The following is a 24,161-nucleotide window of genomic DNA, read 5'->3' on the forward strand; positions in this document are numbered from 1 at the left end:
ACCTGTACTGAACTTGTATTCTTCTGCTTTTCTCTTTAGCCTATTTGTTCAATGCGTGACAACTTATAGGAAGCAATCAGGTTTGATTTGTCTTGCTGTCTTCACAACCTGTACCAAAAGTATACACCCTTGTGCATACCTAGTAGAAAAAGTCAGTGGTTCCCCGCCCTCAAATCACCAAACACTACCTGGAAAGTGAGTTGAGCTAAAAGGGTCTTAGCATATGCTAGGTGCTGTTCTAAGTGTTTCTTTGACTTTAGCTGATTCAGTACTCACAAGGACTGTAGGTATGTGGTTTTCTGTTCATCTCCATGTTATAAATAAATACTACAAAGCGCAGAGGAGGTGAATATATTGCTCCAGGCCCTGGTCAGAATCAGAATTCGAACCAGGAACCTGACTTTAGAAGTCATGCTGCTAACTGCCCATCCTTGTCATGCTAGAGTGATGATCTGAAAGCAATAATTTGGAGATCTTCTTCTATCTTTTAGCTGCTTCTTATATAATATCAAATTGTCAGAAACAGACACAATGATTTTATTGCTGTTGTCACTAAATTATGAAAGAAATAGGAGGAAAGAGAAAATTTATTTATATAGCCTATTATTGCCAATTTCAAGCTAGACTCTTGTGTAATTACTTAAGTTAGACATACCACTAATTTCTCCAGAAATTTGTTCACCGCTTACTTGGTGAAATAGGGACATGACCATTGTAGCTGCTTCACAGAATTGCCGTTGATAGGAACTTATGTAATACATTTACAGTGTCCAGCACCATGCCTGACACGTACAGGTTAGCTGTTATCATTTTGAAACTGCCTTCAACCCTTTGTAGAAACAGAATGACAGCAAGTGTAACATGTGTGAGTTCTATTAAAGAGATTATTGCTTAATTGAAGGCAATGAGACACATGAATTTTATGTGCAAGTCACTGGTCTGTTCAACTAATGGACTTGCTTCTCTTCAACATTCTCCAGTGTGTGACTCAGGAGCACTGTAGGGAAATCACGATGTAATGGAGTTTATTAGATCCCTAAGGAGATTCTATGTTGTCCCCCATTCTGAATTACTGCAGTGTACCACATCTGTTCTAACCCCTCATGATTCTGCCTCAGAATGCATAGTAGTCACAGAGCTGGAATTTACCCATCTCTTGCTGTTAATTAGCAATGGAAAATCCTTTAGTCATTGGAAGTGATATAAAGTGAAAAAAAAAGTAAGATGCCCTAAGGACATAAGAATTCTCCTGGGTAAAGTCCTTTGGTTAACTGTTTCCTCTAAGGTCTAACACCTGGGGAGGGTGGGGAGTCCCAGTGGGGGGTGTGACATGAACTCGCTCATGCTCCCAGCCAGCCGGCCCCTAACTTCCCTTCCGTGAGTGAAATGATCTAATTTCTACCTTCAAATTGAAAATGTCTCCTCTATTCTCTCTCACCATGGGAGCACTAAGCACTATACACACCAATGCATCCACTCTTTCTTAAAGCCTTCTCACGGAAAGATGGGAGTGGGAATCCCCACCAGAGGAAATCCCATCTTTTATAGAGAGCATTCCTGTGGCATCTAATTGGTTAAACTGTGTTGCAGAGGAAGGATATTAAGTACCCTTTCAGAAGGGGATAACTCCCAATTTAGAAACTGCCATCTCTAAAAGATAAGCCAAGTAGGCATTCATCTGCACAGCTTTCTATGAAAAGAATAAGTCACTGCTACCAGTGTGTGGGGGAGGGGGTCAGAGAGGGAGAGGGAGAGAGAGACACAGAGAGACAGAGAAAGACAGAGACAGACAGAGACAGAGTTTGATTTGCTGCCTTCTGCCTACCTATCATCTATGTATGTATCAGGTTGACGACTGTCAATCATAGTTAATAAAAATCCCAGAACACGACAGGGGTCTCATACTATAGATCCATTTTACGATAGCTCTCAATTTATTATGTCAATTTATTATGTCACATAAATCAAAAGGAAAGGTTTATGGCATCGCTCGGAGGCATCCCTCTCCCTTCCAGCCCCCTCCAGCCCCCAGTCCCCCGTGTGCCAGTTTCCAGCCCCCTCAAAGATGCTTTGTGCAAAGAAAGTGCAAGTTCCCATTCTGGCTTGATTTCTGTTCCCTTTTGCTCTCTTCCTGGCTCCCACCCAAACCAAGCGAGCAAAGCAAATGGCCCGGATTCCCCCCCATTGCCTGACCTGCGCTGACTGGGAGAAGAGCGGGAGAGGGAGCAGCGAGGGAGCGCGCATTCCGGAGCAGGCTGCTCTGCCTCTGACCACAGGCTGTGTTGTGCAGGCTGTCCCTCGCCTTCAAAACCCTGCATCCCCTCCCCGAAGCAGCAGGCAGTGTGCCTCCTTTCAGCCACGTTTGGTATGCATGAGCACCACGGCTGCAGGGAGAGGGGAGGTGGCTTTCTTAAGAAGGTTCAGGGGCTCGGGCATCGCCACTTGACTAGTCTCCCAAGTTCCAGGAAGCCTCTGCCTTAATGGAGTTTGCAGGTGTGGAGATGACCATGGGATGCCAGGGCTGTGGGGGACCGTCTGTTTTCTAGGCATTGCCCAGGTTTGCAGTTTCTTGTTTTCCCGGTGGAATTTGGAAGGGGTCATGAATCAGACTGATGCTTCTCGACCCCTAAACTGGACCATCCGGAAGCTGTGCCATGCAGCCTTTCTCCCATCTGTCAGACTTCTTAAGGTACTGTAACTTGCTGCTTTGAATGGCTCTTTTTATGCTTTTCAGGTCTAAATGCTGAACTTCGCACTTGGGCTGGGATGCACGTTTCGGGGAGTGCAAATGCATGCAGTGCTGGCTCTGTTTTTTATGGCTGGAGAAAGGTTCTCCCACCCCCACCCCTGCCCTGTACCCACCCTAGGCACAGCCCCAGCCCCAGCCCTAGAGGATGATGCCAGCCACACTTGAGAATGAGATTCTGGTCTCCGAGAATGGGCTACCTGCACCCCCTCCCCATCCTAAAGCAGAATTAATTAACTTCTTGGAGAGGGTGGGAACCAGAGTGGGCATGAAATCTCCTACTCCCCTGTGTTTGGCTTCTGGGCTTTTCTCCCTCCCTGGGGAAGCCCTCGACCTACTTTCCCTTAAATGGAACCTGGGAGAACAAAGGATTCTCCTCACTATTTTAAAAGCCCTGTTGTTAGGTAGTCAGTCAGGTAGAGACAAAGAAATAAGGAACCTTATCACACAGGGACGTTTTGGTGCCCCTGATTTTTCAAAAAGACACAATAATCTCTGTCCCCTGAATGAAGCCCGTAGTAGGAAAGTATTGTTCAGCGTATGTGGAATGTGAGCTCTCTCTAGCTCTGAGTCACACAAAAGATCCCTACTACACCTGAGCTGGGAATGCTACCTTGTGTCCTCAGCAAGTCTCTTTCTAGAAGCAAATGCATTAAAGACACAGAAAAAGTCCACACAGCTCCGTAATACTCTTTCGTCGCATGCCTCATAGGAAATGGAATACAAATAAAATGTGAAGGTGCAAAAAAGAAGTATTTTCTTTTTTGTCTAGAGAAGAGAATATGGTAATCGTTTTCTTCGAAAAGTGCCTATCTCTGTTCCACATTCATTTAAAGTTAAACAGGCAAGGGAAAGTTCTTCGTTCTCTTGTCCATTGTTATATATGATCTCTTGATTTGATTACCGCTGCCACTGAGTGAACTGTCTACAGTGGAGGATTAATGAATTAGCCCTGCATAAATTACACTCGCAGAGTATTTCCCCGAGGTTGTGTTCTGGCTAAGTTCGGTGTGGACAATTATTTCCACACAGCTAAGAAGTCCCTCAAACAGAGTTTTATCCATTGTCTGAGTTTTCCTGAGTCTACTAAACACAAAGTGATATTAATTTTCCTAAATCCTGTCCCCAAATGCCATTCAAACCCCCATTCTATGGTTGTCATGGTGATTGCTTGCTTCCCTAAAGGAGTATTTGGGAGGAAATGCAAGTTTGGGGATGGGGAGTGGGAGAGAGGCTTCCTAGGATGTGCATGCTTTTGCTGTATTAGAACGTGTGTCATTGGCCGTGAGAAAGAATGGGGCCAGAAAATTCACAAATGAACATAACATTTCCTCCAGAATCAATCGTGAATCAAGAATCTGGGGCAAAGAATGTTTTGGTGAATCTAAGTATGACTGAGGAAGTCAACTGTACTAATTCCATGTGCAACGAGAAATATTTTTTCAGTCAAAGTCATTCATTGGCTTTACTCCCAAAAATAATGCCTTTTAATTCTTAACAGTATATATATGTAATTTATGGATACTCAATATATTATTAATTATACCCTAGTTCTTAATGGAAAATATTATTCACTTACTAGTCACAAAACCAGCAGAGAAATACCTATTTGATTACTTATTTTTTAATGACCTCAGTCATATTTATAATTGAAAAGACTCATATACAGTACTAAATACCAGGTGTTGTCAGCATTATACTGTTGCTTTCATGTCAGACTGCACAACCCTACCACCTTTTATTAATGTGGTGCTTGATAATAATTCATCTAATGAAGTGCATTAGTATCCTTCCAATGCTTTCACTATCTGAAAGGCAGGGTCCGTTGAACCAAAGTTTCTTTGCAAATGATATCTGTATTATTGAAAGAGCATAGCTTCCCTATGAGACTTGAGATAGTGAGCACATTTCAAACTCTTAAAAGGAAAATAAAGTAATATTAACTTCGTTCAGCAATGTGTAAAAAGAATTAAAACCTACTTTTGGATATGAACAATTGTATCATTCACATGAACATGAATATTATGTATTTCCCTCCTCTGAACTGTCGCTCTCTTGCCTTTGCTTTCCTAGTACCTATGTATTCTTGAGCTGCTTTTATCTTTCCAGTAGAATGGAAATTCATGAATAATAATTTGACTTTTTTGATAAATGTCCTCCCTGGCTTAGTACGTACTTTAAATTTTAGTGTTACTTTTAGTGTCCCTTCCTCCCCTCTCAGATTCTTACTGCCCCTCCCCCAAGCCACCACCAATATGTTAACATGAACTGTGGGTTCTCCGGGCACCTAGGAGCCCATGGAAATCCAAAGCTAACAAAGCCTATCCTTCTATTCAACAGGTAAATTTTGTTTCTCTTCCAAGCACTGTTCTGATATGCTGTGCTCTGACTTGACAGTAAATGCCTTTCTAGGGCACAATGGCCTGATTAGATTTACTGAAACCCAGATCAGTCACCATTTCTGACAGACTGGGCTCAAGCCAATTTCCTTTCCTATCCTTTTTCTTGAAAATGTGTGTTTCTTTGCTAACATACTTTGGTACCATATTAATACCTAGAAATGGCTCCATAATCCTATTTCTTGTATTTCCATTTCCTAATAGAAATGAGATATGAATGACTAAGATGAAGGCCAGCCTCTAAACATAAATTATACCCGATAAGTGTTGGAACATACTTATTATTCCTTCAGAAAACATCTCATTTGTTGTTTTGTCCATCTCGGAACAAATTTTGAGCATGCCAGCCAACTTACATTTTGAATCTGGGGTTGCATTTGGAAATAACACTTGAAAATGAATTTCTGGACAGGGACATGGTGATGATAGCCAAAAGACAGAGCCTGTTTTCAAATGGATAAATTTCACATGGGACCCTTTCCAAATTATTTCTCCTCTGTTGTTCTTTGCTTCATCCTTGTGTGTTTCAAAGATTTCATTTTACCATTAATCACAAAAAAAGCCAAGTTTCTTACTGTAACAGAATGTTCTTAACATATTTCATATTCATTATCAGGTCTGTCTCTGCCATTGTTTTATTTGGAGATTTTATTTTGGTAACTTACGTTGAATTTGAAGATTATTTTTAGATAGAGAGCTTTCTTAGTATTGAAGTCTTGGAAGACTTTCTGAAGACTTCTGGAAAATGGGTTGTATGGGGGAAAAGGATGACTGTATTTGTGATAGATTTTGGATAGACACATCTAAGTCAGCTTGTTGATTAAAACAAAATAACCAGTATCTCTTAAGATTTTCAACATTTTATGGTGAGAAATGGTATGACTTTGCCTACTTTAAGCAATGTCAGATATAGAGCACAGAAGTTATATTTCAGAAACTAGGCCTAAACATTTTGTTATATTCTCACTGTATTCCGAACTAGCTGTGTGACCTTGGGTAGGTTACGTGGACTTTGTAACATGGGAGTTCTCTTTACAGTAAGGGGTTTGGGTCTGGATTTAGGTGCAATATTGTGACTCCCTGTGTCTGCCATGCTCTGTGGGTTTAGAAGATTAGTCTTTCTGGGCTAAAATGAAAAAAACAAACAGGTAGAGAAAATAGTGGTATTTGTATTAGAGGACCTTGCCTACTAAGCTATAGCATTTGACAGTTATCGGGAAAGAAGAAGTATAACTAGGAGAATTTTTGTAGTAAGATGATCTACAGAGTTTGAAATTACCTACTTGCACTGGCTGTAGTACCTAGAATGGGTGCAAAGAGGCAACTGGACACTGAATCATTTGATTAGAGACCTAAGAATTTATAAAAAACCAATAAGATAAGACGATAAGTAAAATAAGATGAAAGTAAAATAGAAAGGAGCTTGTTATTTTGATGAGTTGTGGTCAAGAAAAGACTCTAGGATGACTCTGTCTCTCTGTCTTTGCTGTTGGGTTGGATGGTGGACAACTTCCTGAGAATAAACACCCTGAGAAGGAAGGGCAAAGCCTCTTCCTAGTTCTTCTTTGGTGAGCTAGAAAGGGCATGCCACTCACTGTCTCTAATAAAATGGACACAAAAGTCAAGAATGTAGGTCTATATCTCACTCATTAATGAATACGCACTTCACAGAGTACCCAGTAGGACATATCTTTTAAGTAAATAATCAGTGATACTACTTCTAAATTTTTTAGACTGTAGTTTTATAATATACCTTTTATTCTTATAAAACAATGCATAGTTACATATAGTAAAGTACCCCACCTATACCTAGAACTTTTTTGGGTTCTGTTAAAAAAAGGTGAGACTTATTTATTTATTTTTTTGTCTTTCATACAGAAGGGTGAATGAAACTTGGTAGCTCAAGGAAAATAGTTGAAAAAGCTGTGATCATGTCAGGGAATCAGTTTGACCCAAACTCTCCCCAGGTGTTAATGTTTTGTATTCTATAATTTCACATAAGCATAGCTACTTCTTGCTATATGCATGGTCCCTGAGCACTGTACATTCCTAATGACCACATGGATCTGGTTTGTCTTCTACAGCTGACACTGGGTGTGCATAAAACTCACTTCCCTTTGGTGCTGTGGAACTCCACAAGAAAATGTCAAAATTTGTTTCAATTTCTGATTACATTCTTTGTGTGGAGCTGGGACGTGCACATCACACATCTTATTTCCTTTTGCTTCTCCTTTCCTTCTCCTCCTTAGCCCTTCCCTCCATCTTTTTATCCCCTTCCTATTGGAGAAAGATCCATCTCCCTACTGCTGATTATCTATCTTTTATTTTGTTCCTTGTTATAATTTATTTGAGTTTCTCAATTAAAAATCATGAGCTATTTAGGTTTCTGTGTCTGAATTCTTTCACCTGACATTGTGGTCTCAGGGTGCATCCATTTTCCAGAAAATGTCTCAAGTTTATCTTTCTTTATGGCAGAGCAGTATTTCTTTGTGTATAAATACCACACTTCCTTTATAAGGGAAGTAGAATATCAACAAACCAGGGTTTTGTGAAGCTAGGACATGTATTCTTTGATACATAGTAAGTAGCAATTAGGTTTCCACGGCCAGAAAAGAAACACCCATCTGTTATAGGTATGCCAATTGGCAAAAGATGGGAAGCGATGACAGGAAACTTCTTATGGACTAACCAGTAGATTCTTTGAAGATGGGAAACTTGAAGAATACATTGCTTTTAGGAAAACAAAATATATGTTAGGTAGTATTTTAAGGGATTCAAATAAAGAAACTTCTGTCTTTCCATCTCTCAGCATGCCAGCCTCCAAATCCCTTCAGAAAAACGTGAGAAAGAAAATGAAAAATGAAAGAAAATGTCTCCAAACTGAAAGCCAGGATGGAAGGAAGGTTGTCTGGTGTATTTAAAAGGTGGCATGTGCTCAGGCTGCTGGATAGTGAACCACATGACTTGCCTTTTTGTGAAATGTTCTCAGGTACCTGAGGGGAATTCCTAAGGCTTAAAGAAATTTTCCTTTCTCTCTGGAAAGTTCTATTTTTTCTATTTGGGAGGCAAGAATAAGAATGGGAAATAAGGGGAGAATTGCCTGCGATGTCTAAGACCAGGCGATGCCTCTCTCAGGGATGTCTGTAGTCACAATGACCCCCTGCCAAAGTCTGTCTCTGCCTTCACAATGACTTCCTTCTTCAGAGGTGGCTCACCTCAAGTGGCCCAGAATCTCAACAGCTGGATCATATCCTTTCTCTCTTTTCACTACCTAACATGAAAAAATTTTGAGAGTGTAGCTGACAAAAAGTAGCCATTTATGTTTCCTGAATGAACAAATGAATGGTGAAACATGTAAAAGGTACCTGAAACACCAAGAATGATTAAGAATCACTTAGGGAGCTCCTAAGAAAGGCAGATTTTTCAGGCCCATCCCAGGGATGATGATGCAGCGGGTAGGTGGGGGCCTGGGAATCTGCATGCCCACTGGCACCTCCACTAGACCTTGAAACAACCCCATATGAGACAAGCAGGAGAGCTGGAAGGAAATGATTCAGTAGCCTCTCTTATACCCTGCTCGTCAACAGTGACAGCGAACACTTTTAAGCAAACACTTCACAGGTTTTTCAAAATTTAATCATGGAAGATCACACAAAGAGAGAGCTTTAGGTTGTGGATAATATCAATCATAATCTGAAGAGAGTTTTGTTATTATTTTAATTTTCTGCTTTTTGTTTGATCATTTTTCTGTGTATTTCCTTTGATGAGTTTTTAGTCATGTGATATAAAATTTCACATATCTTTTTTCCTGGATTGTTATGATGTATTGTGGTAAACCACTACTCCTAAATCTTGTCCACAGTCAAGACTCTAGAGCATCCTAAGGGTGTTCCTGTTATTCCCCTCTGATACTGGGATTGTAGCCATCACTCAGCGCATGTGCCTTAGAGTCCAGTGGTGTACCATAATGCCAACTGGAGTGGTGGTTCACTTGGGGGGCAACCATGTGAGAGACCCTGCCTAACTCCCTGCCAACAGCCTGTAAGGACCAACCAGAGATTCTAAACTGTGAGGGTGAAGAACAGAACACTTATCCTGTTATTTGGAAAAGCATATTCACGTTTAAAATGAATTTCATGTGTGGAAATTTTTCAAGTGGTGTGTAGAATTAACTATTACATATGGGAAATGCATCTGAATAAAACTGTCTTGCCTCCTGAGTACATGATAAAAATATAGTGCCGTAACTATGGGGATGGGAGGGGCAGGTACAACAAAATCTCTAGGAGGGAGACATTTCAGTTTTATGTTTAGCACACACAATATTTTTGTTTAACAGCATTTGAAAATTCTGCTCCAACCACTAGTTCTTCCCTTCATTTTCAGATGCATGTGCCCAGGAAGAGTAGTTAAGTGGGGGCATTTATTTCTTCTATCCTAAAAAAATATTCTTCAAGATTTAATACATATGCATGTATGGAGGGAGGGAGAGAGAGAGAGGAAAAGACAAAAAGGAGGAAGGAAAAAGGGAAGGGGGGAGGGAGGGCAGTTGTTTATAAATCCATGAAAGCAATTGAATTGGCCTACATGAAGGAAGATTATCCAACACAACAGGCCCTTGGAGGAATGATTGTCTGTGCAGCCCAAGATTTTCCATTACAGAATCAGATTCTGGGTATTCCAGTCAGACCTCCTAAGTAACACCCCTGGAAGACCTTGGGAACCTGCGTTCATCCAGCAATCCAGATGGACCTTATCCAGAGTGACACTGGAGAATCTTTTCTTCTCAAGTGTGACATTTTAGTAAAGAGATGTTGGCTCATTAAAATTGTGCCTCTTGCAGAACCACACCTCAGGAACTGATTTTTATTATTTAAACTTGAGCACCTCACATCTCTCTATAAACTTAGATAGGTTAATATGGAAGTCTTGAAAGTTCCCATGTTCACAGGGCATGGAATAACTTTTATAATTTATTCTTTTCTCAATTGTTAATTTTTGTTAATGCATGTTTGCAGTATGTAATGATTACATTCCTCATGGGAAGTCGGTGCATGTGCATAACACATCTTAATTCCTTTTTTGTTCCCTCTCTCCCCCTCTCTCCCCCTCTTCATCTCATGATCCCCTTCCCATTTGAGAAAGATCTATTTCCTTATTTCCTATTATCTATCTTTTATTTTATTCTTTGTGTATGTTTTGAATTTCTCTAAGAGAAACCATGCAATAGTTAAGTTTGTGTGTTTGATTTATTTCACTTAATATTGTGATCTCATGTTGCATCCATTTACCTACAAATGACTCAAGTTTGTACTTCTGTATGACAGGACAATACTCTATTGTGTATATACACCACATTTTCTTTACCCATTCATCTGTTGATGGACATATAGGCTGCTTCCAAGATATAACTCTCTTGAGTTTTGGTGCTGTAAACATGGGTGTGCGTGTATTGCTATAATATGATGTCTTTCATTCTTTGAGGAAAATACCTAATTGTTTCTTAAAGGATCATGCAGGAAACCTTATTTAGACATCAGAAATGTAGTCTTCAGGTAACATCCAGCATTAGAAGAAAAGATAGCACATCAGTCTTGTTCTTATTTATTTAGGACACTACACGCTTTTGTGCTTGGTGACAGAAAAGCTGTGCCTAGTATGTTCCCTAATCATGGCCATCACTGAGCTGAGCAAGTGCCCTTCAAGTCAGCTTCTTTTCCTCCCTGCTTCCTCCTGCTTGCTAGAATCACCCGTTCACCAAGTGCCCAAACTGGAAAGTTTGACTTGATGCCTTTTGCTTACTTTCTTTTATCCCTTACATAATTAGCCAATCAGTTCTGCCAGATTTCTTCATAAATATGTCTTGGATCCACCCCCTTCCGTCTATTCCTAGTTCCCCAAATTGGTCTCTCTGTTTCTGGGGCCCAAAATACTATAACTGCCTCCAGTCTTGTCTACCTCAAATCACTCCTTCCCACAGCCACCAGAATGGTCCATTTAAAATGCAAGTAAGCTTAGGATGCTTCTGTTGGACGTTCTTCAGTAGTTCTCTGTCTCCTGCAGCATAAAAGCTAAACTCTTTGGTGTGATACATAAGATCCTCCGTGATGTAGGCTCTCCCTTTATATCTCATTTTCCCTTGCCCAAACGGTGGAATTTCTCATAGATGGCATTTTTGCACAAGATCTTTCCATATCCGAAAAATCTGAGCCACACCTTCTCCTTGCCAGCTCCTGCCTTTCTTTTACTACTCAACTCAGGTGAGTAGGATGAATTCAGGAAAAAAACTCTTGCAATCCCAAATCAAGTTTCAGCTCTCCTTTTGTGCATGTCTGTAAAAGTTGGGGGATATTTTTGGCTTTCCTTTTAGCATGTTTTAGTATTTTTTGTTGTTTCCCTCATTCAGAAGAACTTTCTTCAAATCAGAAGTCATATCTTACTTAATCTGGTGTATGCTGACACATTTAACAGACAGAATAGGTCATCTTGAATGCTAGGTAAATTATAGTTCAATGGATAAATTGTTCATGAAATGAATAACATCTTTCTGATTCAGCGCTGTGAAATTACTACTGGGAAGAACCAAATGGCATTATAGGGTCTTTGTACTTTTTGTGATTCAAGAATATCTTGAACTTGAGCTTATTTGCTTCATATACTCCCCAAAATGGGGGATTAGTTAAATAATTTAATCAATAGTTTGTACAGTACTTAGTAAAAGTGATGCAAAATAAAATACTTAAGAAACCTTAAATAGGTATTAGGACAAGATGCCTGCTTTGATAATATTTACTGAAAGAGAAAGTGAGAGATTTAAATGACCTCATCTATTGATTATACTGGGGAGAAAAGTCATTGCTTAATTTAGTGACTTAATAGACTTTAAAATGTATTTCCTTTAACAATGTTTTTGGCTGGGTTACACTGTGAACTAGAAAAATAATACTAAAAGAAAAACCACTGCTAATCCTGCTGGGTCCATTCCTGCTCTCCCTTCTAAATACATCTTTGACAGTGTATAGAGGTAATGTTCTTATCAAAATATCTTGATATTTCTGTTTAAAGGTGAATGTAATTTGGGATTTATTTTCTCAGATAGCATTAGGTTATTTTACTGTCTTAGGTGTTATAGATCAAAGGCAAATAGAAATTCTGGTTTGTAGGGTTCCAATGGAGAAAAAAATAGATCAAAGTCAAAATAACTTTCTTGCAGAAGAGATAAGAATTCTTAGGAATTATACTATTGCTTGTTATTTAAGATCAGTACTATATGTGGCTGGAAAGAAGGTAAATAATTATTTGTTGGCAAAATCTCTATGATTATCTATTTCTGTGCTAGAAGAAATAGTTACAAAGAATGAGTTGTCAGATAGGTTTCTATAAGAAATGTGGGTGTGGTGGGTGCATATCTGTAGTTCCAGCACTCTGGGGGGTTGAAGTAGGAGAACTGCAAGTCCAAGCACAGCCTGGGCAATTTAGTGAGACTGTCTTACAAAAATTCAATTACTATTAAAAGGCTGAGGATGTACCTCAGTGTGAAAACTCTAGATTCAGTCCCCATAACAGCAAAAAAGAAATATTCTCTTTGTGGTGCTAGTACATGAATAACTCATGGCTTGACCATTTTAAGATCTGATACTTTAACTGACAGGCGTTCAGTGTTTTCAGCCAGTCTGATAATGCTACTATAAAACAAGGTTGCTGGGTTTTTGTTTATTTATTTATTTATTTATTTTTTGTCTTCTTGAGACAGCGTTTCACTATGCAGTTCAGGCTGGCCTTGAGCTCACTTTGTAGCCCAGGCTGGTCTCAAATTTGTGACGATCCTCCTGCCTCAGCCTCCCGAGTACTGGGATTGCAGGCATATGCCACCTTGTGCAGCTAAAACAAGGTTTCTTGACCTCAGCATTACTGACATTTTGAGCTGGAAAAGTCAGTACTGTACATTGTATGACCTTACTACTATCTTTAGTTTCTATGTAGTAATTATGAGGAATCACTCCTACATTGTGAAAACCAAAAATGTCTCCAATCATTGCCAAATATACTATCATGGACAAAATCACCCCACATTGACAATAACTACTTTAAACATTTCCCCCTGCAGACAGATATTTTAAGGAGCAGGTAAGTAACTGATTTTTCTAGAATCTCAAGAGATATATCCTAATGGTAGGAGGGGAATTCTTTAACTTTAGACACACTTCCCTTTCATTTTACAAAAGACTGAAATTTAGATTACATTTGGGCAATTAATAGGCTGAGTTCTTTCACTAAATGTAGAATAAAGAATTATTTTTCATCTCACTGTCAATCATCTCTTGTAAGAAACTGAGCATGGCCAGTTTGCTTGAGGATGAACATTCCATAGATATTGCTGTCTGAATTAAAAATAGAGCACATTTGTCAGTCTGAACAATGGTATTAGGTGAAACATTTAATTCTTACTATTATTTTGGACTATAATAACTTCTACTTAGAACTGTTTAAGAAAAATGCATTGAGAAGTTAATTTCAGTAAATGAAAGAGAATGTTTACTCCATCAGTCTGAATTTTTTGCACATTAGTTTATATGAGCAATAAAAGATTTGAGATTAATCCAGTCATCTAAACAAAGAGACTAATTTAATTTAAACAAGATTATAATTAAACTAATTTCCAGTCATTAGTTTAAGCACTATCAGATGAACAGAAAAACTAGATTGTGGACATAAAAATGTATTCTACATTAATTAACATTCCAACTGAGTTATCTAGAATAAATAGCTATAACTCAGTGCCTTGGTTTTCTCATCTGTAAAGTGAAAGGATTGGGTTAGGTCAAGTTTAGCAATTTTTTTCTATTCAAAGGAGATCTTAAAGATTTTGGGCTTTATGGGGCAGACAGTCTCTGTTGTGAAATACTCTCCTAGACTCTGGTAATTCCTTTGTGGGTCACTCAAACTCTTTTGCCATACTCAGCTCAAAAAAGCAGCCATAGATGACACAGCTATGTTCCAATAAAGTTTATTCATGAAGGTTGAATCTTGAATTTCATATAATTGAAAAATCATAAAATATGATTCTTCTTTTCATTGCTCCCACTATTTTTCAATGTTGAAACTCTTTTAACTTCACCGTTACACACACAGGGCAGGTGGTATTTAACCAGGTTTGTCAGCCTGGAAATGACTGAGGTCCTCTCCAGTTCCAACTTGTTGAATGTATGAAGGAATGTTGGCAATGCCATTGCATGCTCCTGTGTATCTTAACACTGCTTCAGTATCTGAAGGGAGTGCACAGGAGATCCTTGGTTCATCAGAATGCTGTCAGAAGCTCACTGGAGAGCAGTGTGTGGTAGGCTCTGTTCTCTCATGATGGATAGAATTCTTGTTCATTTAAAGAATGAACAAGAATGAACTTAAATGAACTTGTTCATTTAAAGAATGAACAAGTTATGTAGAATAAATAGCTATAACTCAGTGCCTTGGGGTCTAAGTTCTTTATAAGATGTCACTATTCTCAGACTACATATTTTGAAATGTACAGGGACTGAAAGTGTAATATTAAGAGCTTAAGGTTTAAAAGGGTCTTTTCAATTTGCAGTGATCACTGCCTTACATCAAATGAAATGAATTTCACAGCAACCTTGTGAACAAGTGTAATAGGTACAGTTACTCTCCTTTTTAGGTGGAAAAAAATGACCTGTGTGGGGTAAGCCACAGATTAGTGGGCTTCTCTGCTTCCAATTTCCTTCCTGTACTCATCTGTAGCTTACATCCTAGTCCCTTTTTTTCTCTCTTCATCAGAGACCCAAGTAGAGTACAGCGTTATCTCATGCACTCATAATAGATAGTAGATCTGTGTGTTTGGCAACAGAAAGTATTAAAAGAATATTTTCAAAATGATCATTGGTAAGATGTAAAACTTCTCTGAGTCTTAATTTCCTTAGTTATAAATTAAAATAGTAAACCAACATGGTGGCACACACATATAATACTAGCTCTTGGGAGGCTGAGGCAGGAGGATCATTGTGAGTTTGAGGCCAGCCTGAACTACATAAATGTATTCAAGGCCAGCCTGCACTTCATAGTGAGTCCCTGTCTCAAAAAAAAAATGATAAAAATAATGCATTGTATCATTCCAAAATAAATATATGTCTGGTGATGGCACAGCCTGTAGACAGTATTCAATAAAAACAAATTCTTTAACCTAATAAAACAAAAATACTACAGTGGAAATTAATTGACTTCAGGATATCTTTTATCATAATTTGGACTTGAGGAATACATTTGTATACAAATGTTTTTACTTTGGCATGGTAGTAGGTTGTATCAGTCAAGGTTTTTCAAAGGAACAAACCAATACAGGATGAGTATGTGTGTAGAAATAGATTTATTTTAAGGAATTGTCTCTGGAAATTCAAAACCTGATAGGGCAGGCCAACAGGTCAGAGACTCAGGAAAGAATTTCAGCTTAAGTTTGCTGTAGACAGTCAGTTGCAATTCACATAAAACCAGGGAGAGCTGACGTTGCAGTCAGTCTGAAAGAAATCTTCTAAAAAATTCCCTTTTGCTTAGACACAGTCAGATTTTTGTTCTCTCCAGGCTCTCAGCTATTTAGATGAGACCCACCCACATTGCAGAGGGAAATATGCTTTTCTCAAAGTCCACTGATTTAGGGGCAGGGATATAGCGCTGCAGCACAAGCACCTGCCTACAAGTGCAAGGTCCTGAGTTCAATTTCCAGTACCAAAACCAAAAAAACAAACAAACAAACAAAAAAAACAAAAAGAACATAACAGAAAAGAAAAAAAAGTCCAAAAATAATACTCATTTTCACTACATTAAGGGGAGAGGTAGGGGATGAAAATGTACCAAGCTTCGTTGTGTACATGTATTTTTGATTTAAATATATTCCTTATCCAAAACCACCCTCATAGAAATACCCAGAATAATGCTTGACCAAATATCTGGACACTATGGCCACAACAAGACAACACAGAATTAACTATCATATTGGTACTTACTAATTGACTAACACCAACATAAGTTAAATTTTGTCTCAAAGCTAACCTCTGGACACTTAATGTCTAGACTGGAAGCACAGTTAGACAACACAAGGATGCACATTCTCTGCTGTGAAGTCCTAGAGTCTCTGCTGTTTTTCTTGCTGCATCTACTCTATACTTCTCTTGAAGACAGCCTCCTTTGTTACTCTACATTCTGCTCACACTTGCTGGGATGCCCAGTTCTACATGATCTCATGGTCTATTTAATTTCACTGGTTTTTCTCTCTCTGTCTCCTAAGGAATCTCATTAATCCAGGCCACATTTTGGCCACATTTCCATCCTTGTCTACTTAGCTCTGGCTAGGAAAATTGAATCAAATATGACCGCCTAGCCCTCTTCTAGCAGATGATGTGGTTATGAATGGATTCTCTTAGGAAGGAAGTAGGGACAGTGCTTCACTTATTCAGTTAGTGTGAAGGCCCTACATAAACAGTGGTTTCATTATGCCTCACTCTACTCAGACCTTAAAGGTTCTGAAGTAATCCAAACTAAGATTTTGCTCTGCCAATGAAACGTACATTTTACTAATATATAACAAGAGGCAATGGACTTTAACCATACCACCTGAGGTTAGGTTATAAAAAACAGTATTTCTTATGAAGATTAGAAATCCTGGAAAAGATAGTAGCATTTCTCCTGCATTAGAGGAGTACCCTGAAATCATGAAGAAATACTTTTAAGACCTCTCCCTCCTACCCTTGCTAAGATGGCACGATGGGCTCAGATGCCCTCAGATGCCTCCATTGTCGATGGCTTCATCACTGCTGAAAGGTCCCATGGAACTTTCTGTCAGCTCTTCTGGCTGGCAGAAATTCCATCATTCCAAATTTATATCCCTGAAAAAGAAAGTAAAGCAGCACATTGTTTAAAAGCAATGTGATAGTAGAATAAATATGAGTAAGAGTTTTATGACACTTTCAGTTCATCATGCTGGAAGGATTTCAGTGTAAAAGGGACTATTAATGTTTTAATCAAAATATTCCTGTTTTGACTGATGTTCTTTTGAAGGGCAAAAGTGCATATAATGTTTTTGTGAAAAGATAATTTATTACTGCTTTTCTGTAACACATTAGTGAATAAACTGGAATGCGTTTTCTCAAATGGTAAATGAGACCATTTGATTCTCCTAAGAACCACAATATCATCTGTCCTGGGGCTGGGGATTTAGCTCAGCGGCAAAAGCGCCTGCCTGGCAAGCGCAAGGTCGTGAGTTCGGTTCCCGGTACCGGAGAAAAAACTAAAAAAAAAACAACAAAATATCATCTGTCCTTTGGAAGATTTAGTTTCTTTATTTTTCATTTTTTTTATTAGTACATGTTCACAGTGGATAATGATTACTTTGCCTGTGGAGAATTGGTACATGTACACAACGAAGCTTGGTACATTTTCATCCCCTACCTCTCCCCTTAATGTAGTGAAAATGAGTATTATTTTTGGTTTTACAGGTATAGAAATTCACACATCAAAGAAGGAATGTACGGCAGTAACTTTTCTCTCCCATTCATTTATTTATTCTTTCCACACTTATTCCACAATCATCGATTGCCACATCAGAAACTGTATATTAGAAATTTAAAGATGAAAAAACCAAACCCTTGATCAAAAAAGAGCTACTAATAGAATTAGAGATATAGACAAGGAAATTGAGAATAACACTATGGCTTGATACATTTTGTCATATTGGGGGAAGCTCAGATAAGGGGTACTAAATATAGCCAGGTCAGCTGGCAGGATTTTCTTGGAAAGTTACCTCCTGAGCTGAGGACTGAAGCAGGTGTGTATGGGAAGATGGGGTAGAAAGAATGTTCTGGATTATCAGAGTGACATGGCATGCCCCCAGACAGGGAGCTGGCCTTGAAAATCAGCCCACAGTGGGAACTGCCATGAGGGAAGCTGAAGTAAAAATTGTAAGAGGAGTGTCATGGTGTTCGAGCAATGGGACCCCTTGTACAGTGGGAATAGGGTGTATTTATGCTGCTCTCCTGTGCAGCTCACACTCACTGATCAAGCTGCCTAGTTTAGACTGCTCGAGTTGAATCACAATATTGCCACCTCCTCACCCGCTGCCTCAAAGCTCTGTAGATAGTTCCACTGCCCCCAGCTGTGCAAATGCAGAGGGGAACCCAAATTCATTAGTCATTAAGTGTGGGAACAGTTCAGCAGCAGTAGGATGCCCCATTAAGAGGGTTACACTGTGGGTGGGATTCTTCACTTGTCTTTTATTTCTGTTTTCTTTGTGCCCCTGGCAAACTCATTTTCCATAACCAAATTGCTTTGCAAACTGCTTCATGATGGCAAAACATTTTATTCTGTTTTGTACATGTAAAGTGTCTTTGTCCAGAGTAATAATGGCTTCAGAGAATTATAGTAAACAAGTGTTAACCGTGTCCAGACAGCTATAAAATGGTAGGCAAAGGGAATGGTGAGCTTACTTGGAAGTTGCCGGTAATGCTGTGTCCCTGGGGAGGAGGGATAGGTGTATGCTCACACAGGTCTCTAGTTGACAAACAACTGACTTCCAGACTTCAAACTAATTCTCTAGGATGACCATTCCCTGCCATCCTGTAAAATCCTTGTACTCACACGAACAGTTGCATTTCATCAAGAAAACTTTCTTTAGTAGAGGCATAATTTACATCAAATAAAATTCATGAATTTTAATGATAAGCTCAGTATGTTTTTATAGATGTAATCACATTTGTGACCACCACCTACTCCAGACATATTTATTTATATCATTCTAGAAAGTTCTTTAGTGTCTTTAACCCTCTCACACACTTCTGCCACTCTGTATTGTATAGGTTATAGTATAGCTCATGGATATTATCCAAGCTAGCCAAACCTAAACTGTTTACCAGGCTCTGCTTTGCCTTCCCTGAAATAAAGCCCATTTATTTCAGATCTTCTCTTCTCCTGTCTTCTCACCTCCCTGGTGTTTTCCTGTGTGGTCCTGATGAGCACATGTGTCTGCTCTCTTGAGAGCCTAGAAAGATAATAAGCTTTCGTTTCCTGAGCTTCTCCTGTTTTTCTTTGTTGGACAAACCTCATTGTCCCTCACATAAAATTATGATAGAAAATATACTATATATTAGTTTTTCCTGACCTAGGACTCTGTACAAGCTGAACTACAGAATATGTATTCTTCCTCTAAACATAATATTTCTGGGGTTCATATATTTTAGGTAGACTCTCACTGTGTATATATGTTGTATAAATATGTCAAATCTGGCTTATCTTCATTCCTATAAATGGGTGTATACTCTATTTTCCATTTTGATTCCAACAAATGTAGCTGGTTTAAACATTCTTGGGGACATAATACATTCCTCTGCCTTGGAAAATACCTGGGAATGGAATTCCAGGGTTATAATGTAGGCATGTTTGACCTCAGTAGATAATAGCAAAGAGTTTTTTAAAACCAGCATGGCACTTTGTGTCCCGGCCCGTGGGTACAGTCAACGAGGACCCTAGAGGAGGAGTGGGGATGATAAAGGGACAAGAGACATGAAGAATGGAGACAAGACAGGATTCTGATCAAGTCTGGTTTATTGGCGGGAAGTACCGTGCTTATATAGGGCACGGAAAAAGGCGGAAGTTCTTAAGGGGGGAGTAACCAAGCAACCGGACAAAGGCGGGAGTAGCTAGGCAACGGTGGGCAGTCCTAGTTCTAGAGGCGGGAGTAGCTAGGCAACCGTGGCCACTCCCAACCGGGAAGGGCGCGAGACTGCGGGGAAACAGGCAGAATATGAGGAAAAGGAAACTTATCTTGGAAGCAGAAATTTAGTCTTACAGGGTGGATGCTTACCATAAAATGGCTGCCAGTGCAGTAGAGCACGGTGGCCAATTATAGGTCTCCCACAACTTTGTACTCCCTTTAGTACAATATATGAGAGACTGAGTTGCTGTACACCCTTACAAATATTATTGGCCTTCTTTTTCCATTTTCCATTTTCACCATTGTTTTTACTGGTATTTCTTATGATTATAATTTGCATTTCCTTAATGAGAGGGATGATGGTAAATTTCGTGCACAACATATTCTTAAAACAATAAAAATAGCAAAAGCCCATGGATAGAGTTGAGGAAAGAAAGGAAGAAACTGAACATTTGTTGAGTTATTATGGCCAGAATAAAATACATGATTTATCTTATGAAATCGAAGGGTTATCATCTGCAGTTTTCAGGTGAGGAATCTGAGATTAAGTTTAAATGAAATAGTAATAATAATAATTGCTGTGCACTGTGGTTGGGGGAGGGAAATGAATTAATACATAAAGTTCGGAGACTAGTGCCCAGCACATGGGAGCATTTAGTATGTTTTTGCTGTTTGGAAATAGTACTACAAATGATAAATAAAAGCAAGCTAGCTTGTGGCTTTTAAGGAAAAGCAAGCTATAATTGGGTATAGGTTCATTCCTCTAAAGTTAGCATTAAGAAATTGTATAAACAGTTGGCTGTACTTCTATCAACGTATCCATAGTAGGAAAATGATCCTCCTCAAAGATTTGCCAAATTGTTCTCAGATGAAGTTACTTCCTTGAGCTTGGTTTTGATGGAAAGTATCTAGATTCCAGAAAGAGGGCATATTCTACCATGAAATTGGTTGATGGGTTTACATCTTCCACCAAACTTGTTGAGTGTATTCTAGGCATGGGATGTCATACTCTGCTGAAAATAAGCACTTATATATCAATGGTGCTTGTCCTTTCTGGAGGCAAAGGAAGGATAAGACTGCCTTAGTTCCCCAGCCCCATCTCACCTACTTCCTTAATCAGTTACAGGCGGCCACTTAGAGAGTTGTTGAGGACATACTAGGTTCTTTTCCTTCTGTCTTCATTCTAAGTCTCTGTAGTGAGAAAGATTTTCATGATTGGAACAGGTTTTTGTCTTTAGGTCTCCTATAAATAATATTCAAACACTACAAATTGCTGTGCCTGTATTTGATAACTGTTTTCTCAACTCTAGCTTCTGAAGTCTCAGACCTTATTAGACAGGCTTCTCAAGCACACAGTCAGACTTTGACCTCAGCAGGTTGAAAGACGAGTTTTCACAGGATACTGAGATGATGAATGAGGATACATATCACTTTGTTCTAAGGTTCCTATTTCACTTTATTTTTAACAACTGTTTCATTTTATTAAAGAAACTTCAGTAGTGGCATTTTTACTTTGGTCACAATTAGAAGTTAACAGAGAAAAATAATATATATCTTTGACAAAATTTCAAACTCAGTATGTGATTCATTAGGAGTAAGGACCTATTACTTCATTTACATGTATCTTATATCAAAGAGGATATGAGGTAATAATTTTCTTAAAACTAAAAGGCAACTTCTTCGATTAATTCAGACTTTTAATAATGTGTACTTCAATAATCTACTGAAACACAAATACTAGCAAGGAGTAAATATACTCATCTCTCCTTGTCTGTGGAGGGTTGGTTTCACGACCCTTCACATACTAAAATGTGCAGAAGCTCAAGTTTCTTATAGAAAATGGTGCAATATTTGCACGTAACCAGTACACATCTTACCCTATAATTTAATTTCTAGATTATAACACATAAAGCAGTGCAAATGCAGTGTGCAATGTGTGAATGGTTCTTATACTGTATTTCTAGACAATAATGATGAAGGAATGTTGGGATATGTTCAATACAGATACAATTATTTTTTCCTAAATACTTTTGCTCTGTGAATTGTTGAACAGAGGGGGAATGTGGAGAGCCAGTTTCATTGATTTATCAAAAAACAACAAAATACATGGACCAGCCTCAAAACTAGAAATCGGGTTTATTCAATAAATATTTCTGAGCATTTTCATAATTCCATTTCCATGCTGTAGTACTACAAAGATGAAAATAGCATAATTTTTAAGTGCAAGGGATATGAATAATTATTCATAATGCTTTTTAATAAAAGTAAATAGAATATACTAGATATTGTCAGATAGCAGTGTTTAAAACAACTACTTTTGTTGAAACAGTTACTCTTAAAGATATTATAGTTGAGTTGGACTGATCTTAAGAAATGATGAAGATTTCAGCAGAAGAGAGGAAAGGCATTCTTAGTGGAGGAAAAGTAAATGCACAGAAACATTGTGGTGTGAGCAGGCTCAGCCTTCTGGGTGACTTTCAGCTGATCAAGGTAACTAAGTAAAGTACGCTGGAGAGAAAGTAGGCAGATGAAAGGAATTAGGACAGGAGATAGGAAAGGCTCCTGTGTAATGCTCAGTAATGTAGATCTTGCATTTTAAGAACATTCTGAAATGTTCTTAGAGGAAAATGTTTGACAAACATTTACAGTAATCAGTCATGTGGCAGAGTCTGAAATAGGCACTAGGAACACAAAGATAAATAAAAATTCATCTCCACCTCTCAGAAATCACAAGAGTTACACCAACATAGGCACAATGGCAATCCAAAGATAAGAGGTTCCCTTAACTTAATGCCGTGGAAGTTAGAAGCATAAAGGAGAGATTTGTTTGCTTTGTGAAAGATCACATTCCATTTACTACCCAGATAAAAAAATTATTATGTTACTAACCCAAAATTAATATATTTGTAGTGTCATTTCTGATATTTTCCTTGCAATGAAGAGAATGTTTGAAATATATTTGAAAAGAAAAATTCATGCTGGCATTCTACTTTCACAGATTTGGTGTTAAAGCATAAATATATTCCCATACAAGGAAAACTAGAATACAGTTTATTTAATTGCTTTTTCTGAGCAGCCCAAAGAAAACGCTGTTGCACTTCACAGGCCTTTAGTAGTTTTGTTATCAATAATACAAGAGATGGATGCTTAAATGTAGTTTTCTCACAGGGGAAATGCTGTCACAGGAGCCAATGACCTAAATTGTCTTTAAACATCAAACTTTCCAAAGTGAAGAGGACACATCTGCCCTTTGAATATTAAACTAGTCACTAAAGTGGGTCAAAAGCCTACAAAGAGTGCTTTGATGGTGTTCTCTTCCTTGCAGAAAGCGAGGTCTTCGGTGTTTATTACCTTGAAGAAATTAATTGTATTTCCTGTGCACATTGCTTCCAACAAAAGAGTGATATTTAATTTTGATACGTTAGCTATGTGTCAGTTTTTAGAGTTCTTTAGTCTGAGCTTGAGTCTGATTGCTTGGGACTTACTCATTCCACCCTGTGTATATTCCTCAAGTTCCCCTTCTATCTCTTCTTCAATTACATGTGCACATAAAATTCAGTCATGCAAAAATTCAGTCTTAGTAGTTCTGTTAGACTGTTTCAGCTGTTTTTCTTACATCAGTTCTCATGGAGGTAGGAAGTCAGGACTAAGTAAGAGAGGCCTCGATTTGAGCATTTTAAAGGTTGAGAATGGCTGATTAAAGAAGTGGGCGCTCAAGGAGGAAGATAAAGCACCCACAGGGCACCCAAGAGCAGGGAATATGTCTTATCCATAGTTCATTCCATGACAGCTACACTGAAATCACAGATGTACATGGTTTTCCTTAATGGTTGAGTAAAGGAGTAAACAGGAAGGGGAGGCAGAAGGTCCCTATTCCAGGGGATGAGCAGTCGAGGAAATGAAGCCTGTCATGTGGGCTTCAGGTGGTTGTATGGCCGAGGGGAAAGCTACAGTTTGGTTTTAAATGGGTGAGAAAAAGCAAGCAGATAAAAGGAAATTTAACATCTAAGTGCATTTTGCAAACAAGAAAGGTGAATTCATTTCACAAGCTGGGATAGGAAATGAGACAGGCTTACATTTGGATCTAATCTACATTTGGGTTCTGACTGTAAGTTCTCTTTTATTCATCTGGTATCAAAGAATGATAATATTTATTATGTCTCACACAAAGGACTTTTGTTGGAGAACATGTCCAATGGGGGGCACACTAATAAATATATATTAGTTGGGCCAGGGAGATAGCTTAGTGGCATAGCACCTGCCTGGCAAATGTGAGGTCCTGAGTTCGATTCCTAGTATAAAAAAAAAT

At 38.6% G+C, this 24,161-nt stretch overlaps 1 protein-coding gene across 9 annotated transcripts in view; it reads left to right on the top strand.

Annotated features, from left to right (window-relative positions):
* Positions 1 to 2,202: 2,202 nt before the first annotated feature.
* Positions 2,203 to 24,161, top strand: part of Trpm3 (transient receptor potential cation channel, subfamily M, member 3) — a 526,019-nt gene continuing 504,060 nt past the window's right edge. For 8 of the 9 annotated variants that reach the window (XM_005388528.1, XM_005388530.1, XM_005388531.1 and 5 more), the window contains exon 1: positions 2,203 to 2,689. In XM_005388528.1, coding sequence (XP_005388585.1) covers positions 2,513 to 2,689 — 177 coding nt within the window. In that variant the 5' untranslated portion in view covers positions 2,203 to 2,512. The remainder of the gene's footprint in view (positions 2,690 to 24,161) is intronic. The other variant, XM_005388552.2, reaches the window with a different exon arrangement.

This window comes from Chinchilla lanigera, unplaced genomic scaffold (genome assembly GCF_000276665.1).
Source record: "Chinchilla lanigera isolate Chin_1 unplaced genomic scaffold, ChiLan1.0 scaffold00033, whole genome shotgun sequence".
NCBI classification, from domain to species: Eukaryota; Metazoa; Chordata; class Mammalia; order Rodentia; family Chinchillidae; genus Chinchilla; species Chinchilla lanigera.